This window comes from Pongo abelii, chromosome 6 (assembly GCF_028885655.2).
Source record: "Pongo abelii isolate AG06213 chromosome 6, NHGRI_mPonAbe1-v2.0_pri, whole genome shotgun sequence".
Taxonomy (NCBI): Eukaryota; Metazoa; Chordata; class Mammalia; order Primates; family Hominidae; genus Pongo; species Pongo abelii.
Genome location: NC_071991.2, coordinates 48791276 through 48813244, shown reverse-complemented (window position 1 = coordinate 48813244; position 21969 = coordinate 48791276). Strand labels below are relative to the sequence as shown.

General features: G+C 45.0%; 1 protein-coding gene across 4 annotated transcripts in view; it reads left to right on the top strand.

Annotated features, from left to right (window-relative positions):
* The first annotated feature begins 3294 nt into the window (after window positions 1-3294).
* EEPD1 (endonuclease/exonuclease/phosphatase family domain containing 1) overlaps window positions 3295-21969 on the top strand; it is a 146445-nt gene continuing 127770 nt past the window's right edge. Inside the window, exons 1-2 of one of the 4 annotated variants that reach the window (XM_002818056.5) lie at window positions 3295-3882; window positions 4340-5409. In XM_002818056.5, coding sequence (XP_002818102.1) covers window positions 4532-5409 — 878 coding nt within the window. In that variant the 5' untranslated portion in view covers window positions 3295-3882; window positions 4340-4531. Of the gene's footprint in view, window positions 3975-4339; window positions 5410-21969 lie in introns of all 4 variants that reach the window. The other 3 variants (XM_054559314.2, XM_054559316.2, XM_054559315.2) reach the window with 3 other exon arrangements.

Genomic DNA, 21969 nt, shown 5'->3' with positions numbered 1-21969 from the left:
ACTTTAAAACTGCTGACTAAGAAGCAAAATGCCAATGACCTATGTCCTCTCTGACCAGGCCCCAGGTGAGAACTATGTCATAAGGGGCAGTGGCCACAGGATGTGGTATTTGGCTGGAATGATATAATCTCTGCCCTTTGACATTGTCATGTAACTGGGTTGTCAGCTAGAGCCCTAAATAATAAAATGCAAATAAAACCCTGATTCCTTGTAAAATGGGACCCCAGCCAACTTCCCAATCTCAATGAGGATTCTTGAAAGTCAGATATTTCCCTGGGTCTCCTCATATTCTGATTTTCTGCTTCCACTGAATCCTGGATCTTTCTCCCACCCATCTTTCATATTTTAGCTGCCCTGTTTCTCTTTGTCCTTAATTTACCCGGAAAGATTCAGCTCCCTTACTTTATCTGTCCTAAACATAACTTACTGACGGTCATTACATACATATCTTACAAAGATTTAGTGTCTGTGCATGGGGTAGGGGTGGGAGGATTGCATCATGAAATAGCATGGCAGATAAAATAGACTGTTAGCCAGAAGTTTAAAGGCCTCTGTTGCCCACTTTCCTGAGCCCCCAAGCCAAGCTGGGGAATGTTCTTTTCTGTTAGCTGTCTGTTCAACTTCTTGGATCCCTTCATCCCCCTCCTCAACCTTTTCATCTCCACCCAGGCTCATGTACCCCACTCTCCCCAAAAACAAGGCCTATGTTTTTTTAGATTCAGAGAATTTTTTTTTCATTTTTTGAAGATTTTTCCAAAGCTGTTGTCACTGAAGTACACCAAAATGCACATATTTAAAGTATATGATTCTGTCAGTTTTGACATTCATATGCCCATGAAACTATCACCTCTCAAGCTACATTGCCAACAGCCCCCAAAGTTTCTTTGTGCCCGTTAAAATCCATTCCTCCCTCCCCATCATCCCCAGGTAACCACTGATCTGCCTTCTCTATATGTACATCAGTTTGTATTTTCTGGTGTTTTATATAAATAGAATCATACAGTATGTTCTTTTTTGCCTTGCTTCTTTCGCTCAGTATAACGATTTTGAGACTTTTCAATGTTGTGTAATAGTGTGTCTTTATTGCTCAGTAGCATTCCATTGTATGGATATACTACAATTTATTCATTCATCCACTGATGGATTTGAGTTTCTTGTTGTTTTGCTTTGTGTGTGTGTGTGTGTGTGTGTGTGTGTGTGTTTGGCTATAACAAACAAAGCTCCTATGAACATCCACATTCAAGTCTCTGGGTTTCATGTTTTCCTTTTTCTTTGGTAAATACCTATAAGTAGATTGGTTGAGTCATATGGTAGGTATATGTTTAACTTCTTAGGAAACTTCCAAACTGATTTCCAAAGTAGTGGTGCCATCTTACACCTCCACCAGCAATGTATGACCATTTCAATTGCTCTGTGTCCTCACCAACATTGGATACAATCAGTCATTTTAAAGTTAACCATCTCATTGCATGTTTTTGTGGGGTGTATGTATGTGTGTTTTTAAATGCACTTTGGTTTGGCCAATGCTTGGTTTCATTTATACCAAGGGGAGCATTTGCTAGGTTTATGGGGAATAAAACCAGATTATTTCTGTTGTTCTAGGATATTATTAATAGTGTCCTCTCTTCACCTCCAAAGTGTCCTGATCTGTATGATAAAATATATGTTTTCTCTGCTTCTAGCCCGAGTAGCCATGCTCCACGGCTGTTCTTCCACAGCCACATTGCCCATCAAGGCATTCTGCTCAACGAAGAGTTTTCTCTGTTTTCCTGCTTGTCTTAAACTATTTTTTCCTTACCGCACCAGGATTTCAGTGCGTGGCATAATGTAGCCCAGTGTTTGGGTGGGAGAGGATGGTAGGTAGGAAGGCATTTTTGCGATCAAGTGCAAATAGCTTGCCTAAAAATAAAGCCAATAAAGAGGACCGTGGAGCCAGAGATGGAGGCAGTCCTGCCATGTCCTAATGACCCCATCATCACTTGGGTCGGATGCAACCAGACCTGAGGTAAGATTCCTTACCTTAACTTTTCAACAAGGTACCAAAAATTTCCCCCCCTTTTTTTTTTTTTTTTTTTTTTTTTTTGGTCTAAGCTAGTTTGACTTGGTTTTCCTGACTAATATACATGGCAGGGGAATGTGCCTCAGAAAGGCAGTAGCATTTTCCAAACCTGGGCTACCGCTCATTTTACATCCAAAATACCTTCTGCCTGTGAGAGGTACTATTTTTGCTGACCCAGTCCTTGGAATTGAAACCAGGTGCACTGGTCACGTTGGTTGGGGATGAAACTTCAGAGAACACTAAACGTCCAGGGTCAAAGTATTCAACGATATCACCGCACGATTTGCTTAATCGACTACTCTAGCTCTAGGTATCCACTATAATGCAGAGGGCTCTTTAATCTTTAACCAAATTGTCATTTAGCAGTGTGATCCAAAAACTCTTCTGGGTTTTGGGAAGCAGCCCCCATTTCCCTCCTTCGTAATGATTAGACTTAATAATTACAAAAACTTATCCTTGTTTACTCACAGCGCTAAATGTGCAAAGGAGCAAACCTGTATTTGACCTATGCGAACACACAAGAGGGTGGTGCCTGCCCTCTGCTAGGAGCACAATGCGTCGCTGGCGTTATTAGAGGACATCTCTCTGAGCGGAGCAAAGGTAATACACTGGTGGAAGAAAAGAAAAGGCCGAAAGTGGGGACAGAAATTAAGACGATCCCATTCAGTCTCCTCTGGAACGTTCTGCAAAATTCCGTGAGACCCTGGACCTACAGCGATGCCCTCTCAGGGATTGCCCCGGCCTTCATCCCCACACCTCAAAGACAGACGAAAAGCAGCTAAGCAGATCTCGCCTCGGGCAATCCTAAACAGCCTCTACCAGGCACTACCAGTCCTAGGCCCCGAGCGGCAACCATTGTCCGGGGGCGGCTGACTTAGGACAGCCTCCCTGTGACCCGCCCTCGCCGGCACGGTGCCGGCTCCGCCCCTTAAGCCAGTAAGTCCCGCCTCTGCGCTCCCGGGGCCTACCCCCGCGCTCATGGCCCCGCCCCCCCTTTTCCCACCCCATCGCGCCCTGGCCCCGCTCCCACACTCTATGACCCCGCCTCTCGCACTCCAGGCCCGCCCCACGAGCCCCAGGGTTCCGCTCTCCACCCATTTGTGCCAGGCCACGCCCCCACACCCATGGCTCCTCCTCTCGCACGCCAGGGCCGCCCCTCGCATTCTCAGGTTCGTTCTCCACCCTCTTGCGCCTTGATCCCGCCCCCTCTTCCATGGCCCCGCCTCCCGCACTCCAGGCCCAACCTTGCGCTCTCGGGTTCCTCTCTCCACCCACTGGTGCCAGGCCTCGCCCCGCGCCCGGGCCCCTCCTCCGCGTGCCCTCGGGAGTCCCGGGGAGGAGTTGCCGCGCGGAGGAGGGGCGTGGCCGCGGTGCCTGCGGAGGCGCGAGCGGCGCGGCCGGGACTTTGGCTTTGACGCCGACTGCGAGCGGGAGCCGTGCGGCTGGTGCCGGGTCTGGACTGGCTCTGGCGGATCCCGCGCCCGAGTTGGGTGCAGGACTTTTTGCCGGGGTAAACGCAACTGCGGCGGCGCCGCCGCAAGTCCCGGTGCAGCCTCGGCGGCGGATTTCGCCGCCGCTGCCGCCTCCTCCGAGCAGCCCTGCGGCTTCTATTCACTCTGGGAGAGCGATGCTAAGTTTCTCTCATAGAAAGAGCCGGGACATGCAGACCGAAGCGGCGTAGGCGGCTTCCAGGGCCTGACCAATTACCTGCACCCGCGCGGACGCCTAGGCTGGAGGTAGGGGGCCCGAGCTGTCTCGGGCTGGGCTCAGGCTTCCGAGCCGCAGGTGGAAGAGGAACCGGCGCCCCGCAGAGCGGCCGAGAGGTGGGGCGCGGGGACCCGCGGCAGGTCGGATGGGAGGTCGATAAGCCCCTTCTCATGCCCGCTCCGGGGAGCACGGACTTCCCAGGTTGCAGGTAGCGCTGTGTCAGATGCGGAGCGTGGGGGAGGTGGGGTGGCCACCCCGTCTGCGCGAGCCCAAGTGTGGGTGACCCAAGTGTCAGAGTTGAGAGAGGCCTGGAGGAGAGGCATGAGGCTGATGGGGATAGGTCTCTTTCCAAGAGAAGCGGCTCGTAGCCTTTTTGGACTCCAATGTGATAAAACCCGGACGTCCCCAGAGGAGAATCCACATGGGCCCAGCCTCATTGTACCTGCGTTTTTAGGGGTTCACGGGCAGCCACCAGTCCCCGACTCCTGGTTACTAACTCCAGCACTAGGTAGGGGGTGCTAATGCAAATTGCCTAATTCAATGGGTTTCTATGTTTATTAATTTATTTTCTAGGCGGCCAAGTGAAAGGTAATTTTGGACACGGCAGGCATGGAAGATTCGGTGTTTGTCTATAGTAACCTCTTCAGTCCCTGAATCCTGCACCTTCCGTTTTTCTGTGCTTGTACGGCCTACTGGGCTTCCTCCCTAGCCAGAGAGCTCTTCTGCAGTGGTGCGGCCTTCCCGGGAGCCTGATCCTGGCGGACCATGGGGAGCACCCTGGGCTGCCACCGCTCCATCCCCAGGGACCCCTCGGACCTGTCCCATAGCCGCAAGTTCAGCGCAGCCTGTAACTTCAGCAACATCCTGGTGAATCAGGAGCGGCTCAACATCAACACTGCCACGGAGGAGGAACTGATGACCCTGCCTGGGGTGACGCGTGCCGTGGCACGCAGCATCGTGGAGTACCGAGAGTATATCGGTGGCTTCAAGAAGGTGGAGGACCTGGCATTGGTCAGTGGTGTAGGCGCCACCAAGCTGGAGCAGGTCAAGTTTGAGATCTGTGTGAGCAGCAAGGGCAGCTCAGCGCAGCACTCTCCAAGTTCCCTGCGGCGGGACCTGCTAGCGGAGCAGCAGCCTCACCACCTGGCCACAGCTGTGCCCCTCACCCCACGTGTTAACATCAACACAGCCACCCCGGCCCAGCTCATGAGCGTGCGAGGCCTCTCGGAGAAAATGGCCCTCAGCATCGTGGACTTCCGCCGTGAGCATGGGCCCTTTCGCAGCGTTGAGGACCTAGTGAGGATGGATGGTATCAATGCCGCCTTCCTGGACAGGATACGGCACCAGGTGTTTGCTGAGAGGTCCAGGCCCCCATCCACCCACACGAACGGGGGACTGACCTTCACCGCCAAGCCTCACCCGAGCCCTACTTCCCTGAGCCTGCAGAGTGAGGACCTGGACCTGCCACCAGGGGGGCCCACCCAGATTATCTCCACTCGGCCCTCCGTGGAAGCCTTTGGAGGCACAAGGGATGGGAGGCCTGTGCTGAGGCTGGCCACCTGGAACTTGCAGGGCTGTTCCGTGGAGAAGGCCAACAACCCTGGGGTGCGAGAGGTGGTGTGCATGACACTCCTGGAAAACAGGTGAGGACGGGAACCACCATGGGTGTTGGGTGTGAAGGCAACTTGTGCGTGACCTCATCTATGGATGCAAATGAGTGGATTATTTTGCGGGTAGGGAGGGTGCAAGAGTTTTTAATCAATGTTCTTGAAGCCTCAGCCAATACTGTCACCTGAGAATGGGCTGTCCTTCTGCTCCAGAATTTTCTGAATACATGGGCTTGTGGCCCATGTCTTGAGTGTGAGATATCTGAGACTGATTCATAATTTTGGGGTAAGCAGAGGTTGTGTTTTTGTTACTGCTTTGGAGGATGCTGGGTCTACACCAAGTCAGGCACTCAGAGCATGGGAACTGGTGCAGTTTTGCATGTGAGAAAGAGCTCATTGGATTTTGTTTATTAATGGGAGGGAAAATCATATTTGTTCCATCAAATATGCCTATTTGTGCACACAAAATCATCTTAAAGGCCGAGAATTTGCAAACACATACAAGTGTCTATATTTACCAAAATGCTATGAATGAATCACTCTCCATTCTTTTTCCTTATTTAACCTGGAGTTGGTTTTCAGTCCTAAAATTGTAGCCCAAAATGTGTGTAACCTTTTCTGTCCCATAGCCAGAAAAAAGCAAGCTGACGTGTGTGTGTGAAAATTGGCCGAATTTTCCCCATTTAAACCAAAGAAAAGAGTCTAGTAGGGTAGGTCGTTACCACAGAGCGTTTACATTATTCACAATACTGCTCTCTGTAGGAATTTCTGTTAGCCTCATCATAAAACAAAAACAATATTATTTTGGCAGTAACTCCTGCTGTTAGTAAAATAGCAAACTGTATAATGTAATCAGGTGTGGGAAGGAAAGAAATATTTGTGATGGTCCCTTCCAGGTCATAAGAGCTGTGATCCTGGACTTGAGGCATTTTGTCCTGCCACCCACCGGGGGTGCAGTGTTTGTGGCTACTTGTTGATTTCCTTTGCACTGAGTTGTTGGTGAGGCTGGCAGCGGGGGCAGCAGTTTGGTGACACGAAGTGAACTCTCAGCGGGAAATCACAGTGTATGATGGCAGATCACCAGGAAAACTAGTGAGGAGAAAAGCAGGTCACAACATTTCCTTGGCACTGACCCAGTGGCTTGCTCTCATCACTGAGAGAGGGACTCCACACTGGGTCAGGGAACTGGACTTGGGAGCCCTTGAATGCTCTGCCTGCACTGCTGTGTCCTCTCTTTTGCAGCCTAACTCACTCCTTCTGCAAAGTCTTCTTGTGCACAGGTGAGAGCTGGACTTGGCATCGGGAGATATTTATAAAGAATGGCAAGATAATTGTTCTCTTTATCCATAGCAGCATGGGCGTGTGAATGGGAAATGAGGAGGGGAGAGGCAGGAAAGGACACAGCTGCTTAATTCCTATTATGCTTTCTAGTGGCTCAATTTGGGAGGGAGGTGATGGATTAGGATCAAAAGTTGGTCCAGTGGGACTGACCAACTAGGCAGCCCCTGCCCATTTATTATGTCAGTGGTTTCTAAAGTGTGGTCCCCCCTGGGGACCGGCAACATCAGCTACTGACTCAGAAACTTTGTTTCTGTGTTTTAACACACCCTCCAGGCGGTTCTGATGCACACTAAAGTTTGAGAACCATTGTACTAGGTGTTAGGCAATCAGCTGTCCCTCTGTCTCTTGGAAGTCCCTTCCTCTGGGAGGGTTAGTGAATTCATGCAGAACTTTCCAGGTCCAGTCGGCCCTCCATACCTGTGGGTTCCATATCCATGGATTCAACCAACTGTAGATGGAAAATATTCAGGAAAAAAAAGGTTGTGTCTATACTGAACATGTCGAGTTTTTTCTTGTCATTCCCTAAACAATCCAGTATGGCAACTATTTACATAACATTTACATTGTATTAAGCATTCTAAGTAATCTAAAGATGAATTAAAATATACTGGAGGATGTGCATAGGTTATACGTAAATAATATGCCATTTTATATCAGGGACTTGAGCATCATGGATTTTGGTATCATATGGGCTCCTGGAATCAGTCTCTGCAGATACCAAGGTACAACTGTCCTTTTTATTTTCCCCTTTGATTGTTTTGATCATCCTTATAATTATTCAACCTTGTGATATTCTTTCTGGCCAAGGCTTGAGGAGCTTATTCATCTTCTAGGACATATGAATGTGAAGGATAGAGAATGGGAGAGTGAGCAAAGACGGCTGGCCTCAGCGCTGGCTCCACCGTGCAGCCCACTGGGCAGGAGACCTCACGACTCTTGTCCAGTGTGAAGGTTGTCCTGTTTTTTTCTTCTTTGAGTTTCCTAGAGAGATGATGATTTGCTGAAGACATTGAACTACTGTCGTCAGGCAAGAGTGCAGAAAAAGCTTACCCAAACCCACCAGGGTGTAGAAGGGATCACCTGTAAGTGACTGGGAAGGTGACCTGCACCGTCACATTCTCACTCTTGGCCAAATGTGTTGGGGGTTGGTGGTTCTCTTTGCCTGGTCACAATGGATCCAGTATTCCAGACACTCCTAGCACATTGTTAATGTTTGGTAAACATGAACTAATGGACTCAGGACCTGATCCCCTACAGAGCAGGGTGAGTGCATTGTCTGTATGACTGTCCTAGGGTATCAAAAGCTGTCACAGAGTAGATCTCGTGTCCTCAATGATGGCAGCACCCATTCTCCAAGAGCTGTGTGTTCGTCCTGATTCACAGAAATCTCTCCCATTCCAATTGTTCCCATATTAGTAAGAGGAAATACATTTAGTATGAGCAAGAATGGGTGCAGGTGATTTTTTGGGTGGCTCTTATTTACATCCATGTATACCTGTAATAAAAGAGTTTCCTAACTTTTGGGTATGCCTTTGTCCTTTCTAACAGCTTTCCCATTTACTTGATTTTCCTAGTAAGTCTGGGATGTAGGTAACACTGGCTTTTATTAATGATTCTTCATCTCTGGGTAAGGAAACTAAAATCAAATAAGTTAAATGACATGGCTCTATCAGGCAGCTCATTAGTGACTCAGCTGGGACTGCGACCCAGACCTTCTGACTTTAGACGTATGCCATTTGCAAGCATGTTGTGTTTTGTAAGCACGACACCTTTAACCTGCTTCTTGGTTAGACACCCATCCCCTCCCTCATCAAGGGCACTTGCTAAATTGTGAGCCAGTCACAGTTTCTTAAATTAAATCCATTGTAAAGGGATTTTAAAGATACCCTTAGGCAGTTCCTTTGCAAAGGGAATAGCTGGCTGTGAATTTGCTTTAGTAGGTGTGTTTTCTTAGGCTGAAGGGTAGCTGTATGGGATGGGAGTTAGAGTCTTCTCTTTAACCTTCTTACAGCATGTGTGAGCTATAAGAAACTGTTTTTCAAGTGAGACGTGAGGTAGGACAGCATTATTTGATAATCATACAGTCACCAGGAGCCTTCAGGGATGCCATGCTGGTAGCACAGAACTGACAGGTTTCATTAGATTATTTTGCCAAATCTCAGTCTTAGGCAATACTCTTCCTTGTTCAGTATTTATGGAGCAGGATTAAAGGGGAATGTTTCTGCTAAATATGCTTGCAAAATTTGGAGGTAGTCCACATCTGGAATGAAAATTGGTTAATATTTCATTTTTACTTATTTATTTTTTGCTGGGAAGTCATTCTGTTTTGAGAGTCTCTTTGGTTATTGAAAGTATAAACCCTAAGGGAGCTGAAAGATAATCTCCAAAAGAAATAAGAAGATTTAACATCCCACTTGCTCATTTTCCCTGTGGCCTACATAAGAAGAGAACTTGAGTGTCAAAGTCTTTAGCCCTATAATGGCTTAAATCAGTTTTTTTGCCACATGTCTGTGGTATCACAGCACAAGGTGGATTAGTGCCTAGCAACAAGCACTGATAGTGAAAAAAGAGATTTTACTTTGTTAGATATGATTAGTAGGATCAATATAAACATAACCCATCTTGTCATTTGATTCATTCATTGAAAAATATGTATTGAATGTCTGCTGTGTGCATATATAAGCTAATTTCAGGGATCAGCTTGGCCCTGTTACTTACCAAACTTAAGTCAACGTATATTAGTTTGTGTGGCCCAGCCTCAAAACAGTCTAGTAAACCTAGAGTTTTGGGGCAAGTCACAAGGAGTGATTGATACATGGTTGTATTTTTCTCATATGAACAATAAGCTCACCCTGGGAGGTTGAAGGGTGGGTGGATGCAGCCAGACGTAACATCTGGGGACAGAATGCCCAGCAATCCTCTTTAAGTAGAAATTGTGAAATCCATTTTGACACTTTTGGAAACTGAGGCTCTGAGAGGTTAAATAGCATCTGTGTGGCCTTCAGAAATGTAGATATTGGAGTCAGGATTTGAAGTTTGTCTGCTTTCAAAGCGGAGGGATTAGGCCAGATTAGGCGTGTCTTTTCCCAAATTCCATGCCCTTCCGCTGCCTCTCACTCCCAGCCCACCCACATTTCCTCCCTGCCTTTGGCTGGCTAGGTATCAGGGTCTTGGGGAGAAGGAGGGCTTCCCTACAACCCTGAGATTGTGTCAGGCCTCTGGGGGCCTCTGTTTTTTCCCGTTTTTGTTCCTCTAAAGGATGGGGTTTGGGGCCAGAGGTAGAGCCAATCCAAAGGGCGTCAGGGCTCCTCCACCCAGCCCCTGAAGTGTGAGTCTGTGACCTTGGGCCTGACTCCAAGATCAAGTTCCAGTTTTCTGAGCCAAGGAACTCTAAGGTGTTTTTAAATAGAAAGATGGTCAGTAATAAGAGTGTTGTGGATTTGTAAGAGAAGACAGTGTGAATGCAGGGAACTTCCAATGTACGCAGAACTTAGGGTTTATCTCATTAAAGGGAAAGGTGTGACTTTTGTTTTACAAGGAAGCTGGGCCCATTTTGGGTCTGATTTCAAGGTTCTTTGGGAGTTTGATGATGTTGATTTTCCCAGGGGCTATCCATTCCTTTCTTATTCACTCATTCACCCATCCATCCATTCATTCATTCGGTTAGCAGATCTGTTTGGAGCTCTCACTAGATACCAGGTTCTGTATCAGGCTCTGGTAATAAAGTGGAGAACAAGACAAAGTCCCTGCACTCATGGAACTTCTGTTCTAGGCGGAGAGACAAACAGGTCAACACACAGATCAATCATTACATATAGTGGTGCATGCTGAGGGTGATGGAGGTGAGGTGAAGAGAAGCCTATTTAGATGGGGGTCAAAGAAGGCCTCAGCTGAAAGCTGATGGATGAGAAGAAGCCAGGCACGGAAGAAGCCAGGGAAAAGAATGCTCCATGGAGGAATTGGCAAGTGCAGAGGCCCTGAGAGTGCTGGCTCTAGACAGAAGACCAGAGTTCTAGAGTGGCGGATGGGCAGGGCCGCAGAGCAAGGCCAGGCCAGATCAGGTGGGGTCTTCAAGACTTCTTGTAACAGCAGGAGGAGGCCACAGAAGGTTAGAAGCAGAGGCTGAAGAAATGACCTCTTACCAGATAGTCTGACTGCTGGGAGGTGGCGGGGGGCCGTGCATGGAGAGGGTCCTGGGAGTTAAGTAAAGAAGCTGTTGCAGGATTCAGGCTAAAGGCAATAATCTCTGGGGAGATGGGGAAGTGGGCAGAGATGAGAAGCCTTTTAGAGGTAAAAATTGGCAAGACTTGCTTATATTGTGAATAGTGTGAGATTCAGCAGGTAGCTTGTTTGAAATGCTCTGAGGTTTTTATGAGATAGGTGCAGAGGCATATATAATAAGAAATCCTGGGGCTGACACACATGCCTCTGTATTATTTTAACATGATGCAAGGTGTTCGCCTTACCCTTCCCCTCAGCCACAGCTGTGTCCTGGGTGTGGGGTCTTACTTAGGTCCATAGCAGTTGGAGTATGAGGCCATGGTCTGCCCTCAGCAGATGGGGCATCTGACAAGGCCACATATGCTCTTCAGCATCAATGGCAAATAGAACCAGGGCTTGCTCTGGGGACTTTAGGTGACTATTTCTATCAGGAGAGGTTCACATACATTCAGTTCAACATTGAGCAGCTACTTTGTGCTTACTACCTGATGAGGTCAGAGGCATGGGCGCAGGAAGACCCCACTTTGTGGTCAGGGGGCTCACCGTCTCAAGGACATACACATTCAGCAGGTATTTCCAGGCTGATGTGTGGGATGAGGGAGGATGTGAAGCTTGCTAAGAGACCTGAGAGCACAGGGACTTGGTCGCTGTCTGCTTGGCTCTGCAGGTATGTGAGACCTCAGCATTCGGTCAGGGATGAAGGGAGAGGACCAAGTCAGGTGGATGGGTGGTTGGAGTCTGAGAGGAAGGAGTGTAGTGGCATAGCGACAATTGAGGCTGAAAGTCAGCATCCACCCTCCCCCATGCACACACACAGCTGAGGAGGGGGAGGTCCGGGCCCTCCACTGAGGCTTATGATCTGAAATACTCAGACAGGAACATGGCAGGCTCCCACACAAGGCTCCTCACAGTGAGAGAAGCCGGTATACAAATGCCAAGCTTATAAGCAGCAAGGTGTGTGTCATTTTAATTTCAAAATGACCTTCCCCAGCCTGGGCAACATAGCAAGACCCTATTGCTACAGAAACTTTAAAAATTAGCTGAGTGGGGTAGTGCGTGCCTGTAGTCCCAGCTACTCAGAAGGCCCAGAAATTCAAGGTTGCGGTGAACTGTGATCATGCCATTGTTCTCCAGCCTCAGTGACAGAGTGAGACCCTGTCTCTCTCAAAAAAAAGAAAAAAAAAATTACTCTGCCTTACAAAGAATTTTATCCCAGAATTCCCTAATAACAATCTCTGTCAGTAACAAATAAAATGATAAATTTCACTGAAATTCTGTTTGCTCATCATGGACATCCTGGTTTGTGTGTGGTAATTTATAGATGGGTAGAATTTCACACTGATGACTTCTCATATCATAACACCCAGGAAATGCCACAAAAATGTCCTTCTCTACCTGACAGGCTGTTAGTCCTCATCAAATATTTAGGAATCTTAGCAGCTTCCTCACCCTGCTTCTCATGAGTGTACACATGCCAAAGTTCTTATGTAATGTCTTGATTGACAGCAGCCAAATTGCTGGACTCAAGTGGCTGGGAACCCTGGAGAGGTGTGCTCAGAGTAAACATTTCATTATAAAGGGAAGTATGGAATCCTTCTTGCAGACTCTTGAATAAAGAAAGCCTGGGTTGGCTGGGCACGGTGGCTCACACCTGTAATCCCAGCTTTGGGAGGCCGAGATGGGTGGATCACTTGAGCCCAGGAGTTCGAGACTAGCCTGGGCAACATGGTGAAATCCCAACTCTACAAAAAATACAAAAATTACCCAAGGTTGGTGGTGCACACCCGTAGTCCCAGCTACTCAGGAGGCTGACGTGGGAGGTTAGCTTGAGCCTGGGAGGCGGAGGTTGCAGTGAGCTGAGATTGTGCCACTGCACTTCAGCCTGAGCACAGAGCGAGACCCTGTCTTAAAAAAAAAAAAAGAAAAGAAAGAAAAAAAGAAAAACCTGGATTTTCTTTACTGACTACAATTCCCCAACTAATATTGATTTGTTGTTTGTTTCCAACGAGCCCTTGTTTCCTGTGAATTCTATTTTGGTTCAGCCGTTACCTGATTAAGCTGTTAAGCTGGGTCTTAAATTGTTTTACCTAGAGGCTGCTGTATACTGCTGAAATGCAGTGCTTAAGTGACAGAACGTTGTTCCCATTGCCACATTTAAGGTTGCACATGCTTTGGATGTTCTATGGATCTGAAGTCTTGTTTGCTCACCCCAAAACTGGAGAATAAAACTGGTACTTTGTCTTTTTCAGCTTGTGCTAAAAGTGGGAGGTCGCAGGTGGGTTGTTGTTTTTTAAAAAATATCTATCCAATATCCTGTTTTAAAAAAACACTTCTCTAGAGTATATTTTCTATTAAGCAAATTCAATCTGATCTTTTTTCTTTTTTGGCAGTTTATGTTTCTTGAATGGGAAAAAGCCAATATTTGGGTGACATTAGGCCTTGGTCTTAACTGCCAGCAGTCTCAGGGCTCCTTCCTTCCTTTCTTGGTGGGCAGCCTCTGTGGCTTCAGATTATTGTGTTGTTTTATGGGTAGGTTTTTTTTTTTTTTTTTCCTTTTCAAAGTGATTCCCAATCTTTCAAAGTTTTAATCTGAGGACTCATTTTAGATAGCAAAATACTTCATGTCCCTCTACTCTCCCTCACTTGATGGTGTACTTTTAGTGTCCACTTGGTGGTAGAGGTTGTGCTAGAACAGAAACAATGATAATTAATACTGACAATTGCTGTGGCTGAGGGCCATAGCTAAGTTATAGATACAGAAGAGATGGCTCAGCAAAGCTGAGAAATTTTACTGCTTTTGGAGGGTGGAGCTTGGATTACAATCCAAAGTCTTTGCAGTTAGACTCCAAAGTTTGATGATAAAAAGCTATTCTGTTCAGGCTGGGCGCGGTGGCTCATGCCTGTAATCCCAGCACTTTGGGAGGCCAAGATGGGCGGATCATGAGACCAGGAGATTGAGACCATCCTGGCTAACACGATGAAACCCTGTCTCTACTAAAAATAAAAAAATTAGCCAGGCGTGGTGGCGGGCACCTGTAGTCCCAGCTACTCGGGAGGCTGAGGCAGGAGAATGGCATGAACCTGGGAGGTGCAGCTTGCAGTGAGCCGAGATCATGCCACTGCACCCCAGCCTGGGGGACAGAGCGAGACTCCATCTCAGGGAAAAAAAAAAAAAAAAAGCTATTCTGTTCAGTAATGCTTCTCAGAGTAGTTGTATTTCATTCATCACCCAGACTGCATTCTAGGCTAGATGCTTTCTTAACCAGCTTGGCTTGGGTTCCCTAGGTTATGATTTTTCATAAGTATACTGATATATAATGATATCATCATGTGTCTATGAACATATGTATTTGTCTTAGTGTTTGTCTTTTCAAAGTGGAGCAAGGATATTTGCAAAGCAAACTGATTGCAGGATACTATATTTTTTATGACTTTTCAGTCTTTTATAATTGTCTTAACCACACTTATTTTGACAGCAATTTCTTAAACAACTTGCTTTTTAAGAAGCTTTTCAAGTATCCATCTTCGTTTTCTTAGAAACAACTTATCTTTCTGCTCATGCTTCTATTTCACCAGTTGATAATCACATTTTAGGATATCATAGTAATATGTGCAACTGACATAAATAGTTTAAGGACAGGCACAGTTGACTCTCTGGTAAGCACATGATGCCCTACTCACAGCTGATCAAGCCAAGTGTACTCATTGCACCATGGGCATCCATCAGCTTGCTTTACAAAGGGAATGGGGACACTTTGGTAGGTCCCTTGAGTGGAGGTTGGTTAGGATAACATCTATTATGTTTTTTAAAAAGGTTACTGTTGTACCCAAGTTGTTTATTTAAGCTAAATTCAGTGTTTGTTCTACATGTTTATTGTAGACCCCAACAGGTAACTGCAGGTGGTTACTGACCCACCATTCTTTCCTCTAGGAGATTGACTGAAAAAGTCAATCTCTGGAGAAGACAGTCAAGCACTGAGTAATATTTTGGTCAATGACGGATCATGTATATGATGGTGTTCCCAGAAGATTATAATGGAACTGGAAAATTCCTGTTGCCTGGTGACATCTTCATGATCCTGATCCCATGTAAGCCTAGGATAATGTGTGTGTGTCTTAGTTTTTAACAAAAAAGTTTAAAAAGTAAAAAAGAAATATATTTAACAGTAGCAAAAACTTATAAAGTAAGAATATAAAGAAAGAAAATGTTTTTATACAGTTGTACTGTTTGAGTTTTAAGCTATGTTATTACAAAAGTAAAAAAGATTAAAAAACTTAAAAGTTTATAAAGTCAAAATGTTACAGTAAGCTAAGGGTAATTTATTAGTGAAGAAAGAAAAACTTTTAATTTAGTGTAGCCTAAGTGCACAGTGTTTATAAAATCTACAGTAATGTACAGTCATGTCCTGGACCTTCATGTTCTTTCACCACTCACCCACTCACTCAGAGCAACATCCAGTCCTGCAAGATCCATTCATGGCAAGTGCCCTACACAGATGTACCATATTTTACATTGTATACTGTATTTGTACTGTACTTCTTCTATGTTTAAATATCATAATATTACAATTGTCTACAGTCTTCAGTACAATAACATACCATGTAGGTTTATAGCCTAGGAGTAGGCTCTACCATCTAGGTCTGTGAAAGTCCACTCTGTGAAGTTTGCACAATGATGAAATCACCTAATGATCCATTTCTTTTTTTTTTTTTTTTTTTGACAGAGCCTTGCTCTGTCGCCCAGGCTGGAGTGCAATGGAGCAATCTCGGCTCACTGCAACCTCTGCCTCCCGGGTTCAAGCGATTCTCTCCTGCCTCAGCCTCCTGAGTAGCTGGGATTACAGGCACCTGCCACCACGTCCCAGCTAATTTTTTTTTTTTTTTTTTTTTTTGTATTTTTAGTAGAGACAGGGTTTCCATGTTGCCCAGGATGGTCTCGATCTCTTGACCTCGTGATCTGCCTGCCTCGGCTTCCCAAAGTGCTGGGATTACAGGCATGAGCCACCGTGCCCGGCCCTAATGATCCATTTCTTAGAACATCTCTCCATTGTTAAACGGTGCATGATTGTATTTATGAAGTCAAGAATTTAACTCATAAATTGATAGTTTGACTCAAATTGATACATTGTCCAATTTCCCCTAAAAAAGTCTCCTGCAACTTTTAGAAATAAAAACAGTGAAGTCCTAGTGAGCTTTTATTTTGATTTAATACCTGTACTAGTCAGCATTTTCTTCAGCGATGCAGATGAACTGCTCGGAGAACCGATGAATACTGTAAACGGAGAGGGATTCAGGCAGGGGGATGGGACTAGATGGCTTATAAATACCTCTCCAAGTTCATGACTCCACACTGTCTTTTAAAAATGGTCTGAATTGAATTTTAAAGTCTGATTTTTAAAATATTAAATACATGTCCACACAAGTGAAACTACACAAGAAACTGTGGTATTACAGTATACATTTGCTGAACTCAGTTTAATGCCAGGCAAGACTGTTTGGAGTTGATTTGTAATTTTTTGTGTTATGTTAGTTTGGATGTCTCCTGAATTTGTAATAACAATTGCAAGTAGTTGTTAGATATTATTAGAATTTCAACTTAGAAAAGGAGTTGCTTCTATCTTTTAAACTTTCAGGTAAATTTTATTAAGAGCATTTGAAATTACAAAATGGTTGTTTAAGATATTACCATTTGCAACTACTTAACTGTGAAAATCAGGAGGCCAGGAGAAGTGGCTCATGCTTGTAATCCCAGCACTTTGGGAGGCCTAGGTGGAAGGATCACTTGAGCTTGGGAGTTCGAGACCAGCCCTGGCAACATAGCGAGACTCCGTCTCTACAAACAAACAAACAAGCAAACAAAAAAGCGGGATTTCTTGTCATTGGTCAACCCAAGGAAGATAAACTGGATGAAGAATGAGAAATGAGACTGTGAGATCACCCATAACCCCTAATTTCAAATACCATATTTGCATTCATTCAAACTGCTGTGGTATTTTGATTGATTGATTCTGTTGGTTAAGATTATATATTTAAATACATACATTTCTTTCAAATGACAAAAGTCCCTTCCAATCCTGAGGCTTTTTCCGCAGAGAGGGAAAATGATCACTGTTACTACCAAATACCCTTGAATACTGAGAAGGAAGAGTGGCTGTTCCTATAGATAAGATGTGTTTGGTTTTTAGGGCTGCCATAATGAAGTCCCACAGACTGGGGGGCTTCAACCACAGAAATGATTGTCTCACAGTTCTGGAGGCTGGGAGTTTGAGATCAAGACGTTGGCCAGCTTCGTTTTTTCTCAGTCCCCTTTCCATGGTTTGCAGATGACTGTCCTCTCCCTGTGTCTTCACATGGTCTTTCGTCTGTACCCAAAATCTCTTCTTATGAGGTCACTAGTCATATCAGATTAGAGCTTACCCTGATGGCCTCCTTTTACCTTTATCAACTCTTTAAAGGCCCTATCTCCAAATACAGTCACATTCTGAAGTACTGGGGGTTAGGGCTTCAACACAGGAATTTGGTGGGACACAATTTAACCCCTGACAAGATGGTTTAAGAAAAATTACCCAGGGGTTTCCTTCTGGGCTGTTTGTGAGCAACTTGCTCCTCTGAGTTTTTTCTGGAGGGATGACGATTTCAAAGTACTTGTTTCACAGTTTAAATGTTAGAGAAAGCTGCATTTGAGTTCCTGGAGTGACACACTGCTCTGCCAAGGGGAATGGCTTTCTTGTCGGGCCATAGTAGATAGGGTCCAGCTCTTAGGGCCTGGACCCTTGCACTTCTCTCCTTCAGATTTGCTGTCTGAGTTTTCCTCTGAAATGAGAGCAGTGACCTGGAGCCTTCTACACTGCCACCCCCACGCAGCAGCCTCCAGTTTGCCAAGTTCCTTGCTTGCTCTTGGCTACGGGTAATATTGATGCATAAGTTTGCCAAACCCTGGGCACTGGGCACCAATTTCAGGTACAGATTTAGTGCCATTTAGAACATAGTGCCTATTATTATTATTATTATTATTATTATTAGAGACAGAGTCTCTCTCTGTCACCCAGGCTGGAGTGCAGTGGCGCCATCTCAGCTCAGTGCAACCTGTGCCTCCCTGGTTCAAGCGATTCTCCTGCCTCAGCCTGCCGAGTAGCTGGGATACAGGCACGCGCCACCACGCCTGGCTGATTTTTGTATTTTTAGTAGAGACAGGGTTTCACCACACCGGCCAGGCTGGTCCCATAGTGCCCTTTAGAATTGCCATGGAAGGGCGAGATTCAGAGTGACCCCTGTGAAGCCAACCCAAGTGGGGCTTTCCCTGACTTCTATGGTTAAGCACGCCAGCTACGGGCTCCCCTATCAGCATGTATTTCCCCTGCCACGACCATCCCTCTGTTGTAATTGTGTGTTGGTGCTGTCTGCCCTGTGGACTGAAGGTTTCATAAGGGCAGGAGCCATGCACATATAGTGGAGTTTTGGCACAGTAGCACTCAGGAATTTGTGGAAAGAATAAATGACTCAATAACATTTATTGAGTATTTATTTTACCCCACATGCTGTTGCCTTTGATATTCATTAACTGAATGCTCACACTACTTCAGTGAGGTGAGTAAACTATGTCCACTTTACACATAAGGAAACTTAAAGAATATAAGCTGACTTGCATGAAGTGACGTATTTGGTGAGACTGGAATTACCCAGCGCCCAAACTCTTTTAGATGCAGAGGTAGCAAATCCATAAATTTGGAGATGGGGCCAAAAGATTAAGAAAGGGGACAGTTGGCCGGGCACAGTGGTTCACGCCTGTAATTCCAGCACTTTGGGAGGCTGAGGCGGGTGGATCACGAGGTCAGGAGATCGAGACCATCCTGGCTAACATGGTGAAACCCCATCTCTACTAAAAATACAAAAACAAAATTAGCTGGGTGTAGTGGCAGGCACCTGTAGTCCCAGCTACTCAAGAGGCTAAGGCGGGAGAAAGGCATGAACCCGGGAGGTGGAGCTTGCAGTGAGCGGATATCGTGCCACTGCACTCCAGCCTGGGGGACAGAGCAAGACTCTGTCTCAAAAAAAAAAAAAAGAAAAAGGGGGAGGGGGGACAGTTGTTTCCTAGCTTTTCTAGATCTAGAAAGTATGAAGAGACAAATTTAACTGGGGGTAAAGGACCCTGTCCTCTTGGGGGTACTGCCCTGCCAGTGCTTGAGGAAGTCATCTGATTCAATTTGAAGATTTCCTTCTCCTCATCCCAGGATTCTGGATATTGCTTATAAATTGTATAGTACGTGACCTTTTGTGCCTGACCTTTTTACTTAGCGTGATGTTTTCGAGGTTTATCCGTGGTGAAGTGTGTATCAGTATTTCTTTTTTTTCTTAATAGTTGAATAATATTCCACTATATAGATGTACCACATTTTCTTTATCCATTCATCAGGTGATGGACATTTGGGTTGTTTCCACTTTTTGGCTATTATGTGAATAATGCTGCTAAGAACATTCATGTACAAGTTTTTATGTGGACATATATTTTCATTTCTTTGGGGTATATACCTAGGAGTGGAGTTGCTGGAGTAATTTTTTGTTTATTTTATGTTAATTTAAGTTTAACTTTTTGAGGAACTGCCAGATTGTTTTCCAGGGTGGCAGCACCATTTTACATTTCCACCAGCAATGTATGAGGGCCTATTTCTCTACATCCTCATCAGCAGTTGTTATTGTCTGTCTTTTTGTTGAAAGCCATGCTAGTGGGTGTGAAGTGGAATCTTGTTGGGGATTTAAATTGCATTTCCCTAATAACTAATGACGTTTAGCATCTTGTCATATGTTTATTGGTTATTTGTATATCTTCTTTGGAAAAATGTCTATTCAGATCTGTGTGGGTCATTTTCAAACTTGTTTCTAAGCTGAAAAAATACAAGGTATCCTTGTGTTGATTTCCTTTCACTCCCTCTTCCCCTCTTCCTCGCCCCTTAGTCATGGAGTCGTTGTACCAGGACGTAACCTGGAATAATTGTTTTGTAATAGGAAAAAGTACCCAACATCCTTCAGAAACAAACCCCACATCTGGGAAGGAGCCTGGAGAACTTCATTTGGGATGCTTCATGAGTCTGGCTGGAATGTTCTGTCTGAACTGGGCTTAAACAATGTCCTGAAGAAGTATTTGGTGTCCTCTGGTTTTCACACTGAAGTTATGCATTTTTGATGGAAGTTTAGCACTTTTTTATCAAAAGCCAAAATATAATGGACAGTATGCCAGGTGAGCTTTAGAAATTTCATCAAAATAACTCCAATGAAAGGTGAGCTCTGGCAGTTTCATCACAATATCTGCAAATCACAGGCCCTTGGGAAAGGAAATAACCTTGAAGGAACACCTTCCATGGATTGCTGCCAGCATCCACAAATGACATTTTCTATGTACGTTAAAAATTATGTATTTTGGCCGGGTGCGGTGGCTCATGCCTGTAATCCCAGCACTTTGCGAGGCCGAGGCAGACCTGAAGATCACCTGAGGTCAGGAGTTCGAGACCAGCCTGGCCAACATGATGAAACTCTGTCTCTACTAAAAATACAAAAATTAGCTGGGCATGGTGGCGCATGTCTGTAATCCCAGCTACTCAGGAGGCTGAGGCAGGAGAATTGCTTGAACCTGGGAGGCAGAGGTTGCAGTGAGCTGAGGTCGTGCCACTGCACTCCAGCCTGGGTGACAGAGTAAGACTCTGTCTCAAAAAAAAAGTATATATTTTGTATATATAAAATGTTTATTTCCTGTTCTTTTTAACTCCTGCTGTGGAGAGTTAAGTCATTATGCTCTTCTCTTCATGGAACCCTGTATCAGTCACTGCAGGGGCCTGCTTCTCTTTGGTTTCGTTTTAAAAGTGTCTTTTTTTTTTTTTTCAGAGCTCCCCTCAAGAAACATTAAATTATCTTTTTTTCTTCTTCCCCCTCCCATAGATTCTAAGTGCAAAGTATTACATATATGCCCTTAGACATCACCTTAAAAAATAAGTCTAATCTATAAAAATGCTGTGTTCTTAAGATTTCCAGCTAGTTTTGGCTTCTGAATGTTGCTTGGTCATTCACCATAGATTACCTGTTCATCCCTCCCACCACAATGGAGATGCAGTCCAATGTTTAACTGTCCTTATTACCATATCATTTCTGTCTCTTTCCGTCTTCTCACTTGGAATAGAATAGTTTTAGTTCATTTTACTTTTTTCCATGCTTCTTTTGTTTTGTTTTGTTTTGAGACAAGATCTCACTCTGTCACCCAGGCTGTGGAGTACAGTGGCCTGATCACAGCTCACAGCAGCCTCAAACTCTGAGGCTCAAGCAATCCTCCTGCCTCAGCCTCCCAAGTAGCTGAGACTACAGGTGTGCACCACCACACCTGGCTAATTATTATTTTTTTATGTAGAGAGGGAGCCTCATTATGCGGCCAAGGCCAGTCTTGAACTCTTAGGCTCAGATAATCCTCCCACCTTGGCCTCCCAAAGTGCTGGGATTACAGGCATGAGCCACCATGCCCAGTCCCATGCTTCATATTTTTCAGGTATAAATCAATTTTGGCTGTACGCTAAACCTCAGATTTTCAAGGTGTACTCTTGTGTGCATAGATACTCAAAAATGAGTGGACCCAGCAGAAAAGCCAAAACACATGTTGCTGACTTAAAACAAACCAAAAAACATATATAGTGACTCTAAATTATAAGTGTTTAAAATTAATTTCACTTGTACAAAACAACTCCAGCAATAAGTCAGACTTTATTAGAGGTCAGACTTGAGATCAAAGCCCTTGGAATTATCTTTCATAGTTGAGACATCATTGATTGAATCTTGTTTTAGTAAATCTTTCTTGCTTCTCACATCTCCATGGATTTGTATGTGTCTGACCACAGACATATGTTTGTACGTGTCTCCACCCACAGAGTGTCTGAGTATGTGTGAATTATAAATATACCCATCTTTCAAAATAGATCTTTATCTTCGGTGTTAACTGTGTCTTTGCTTCTTCCACTTTCACAGTGAGTAAGTATAGTTGGGAAGTATACCTATATA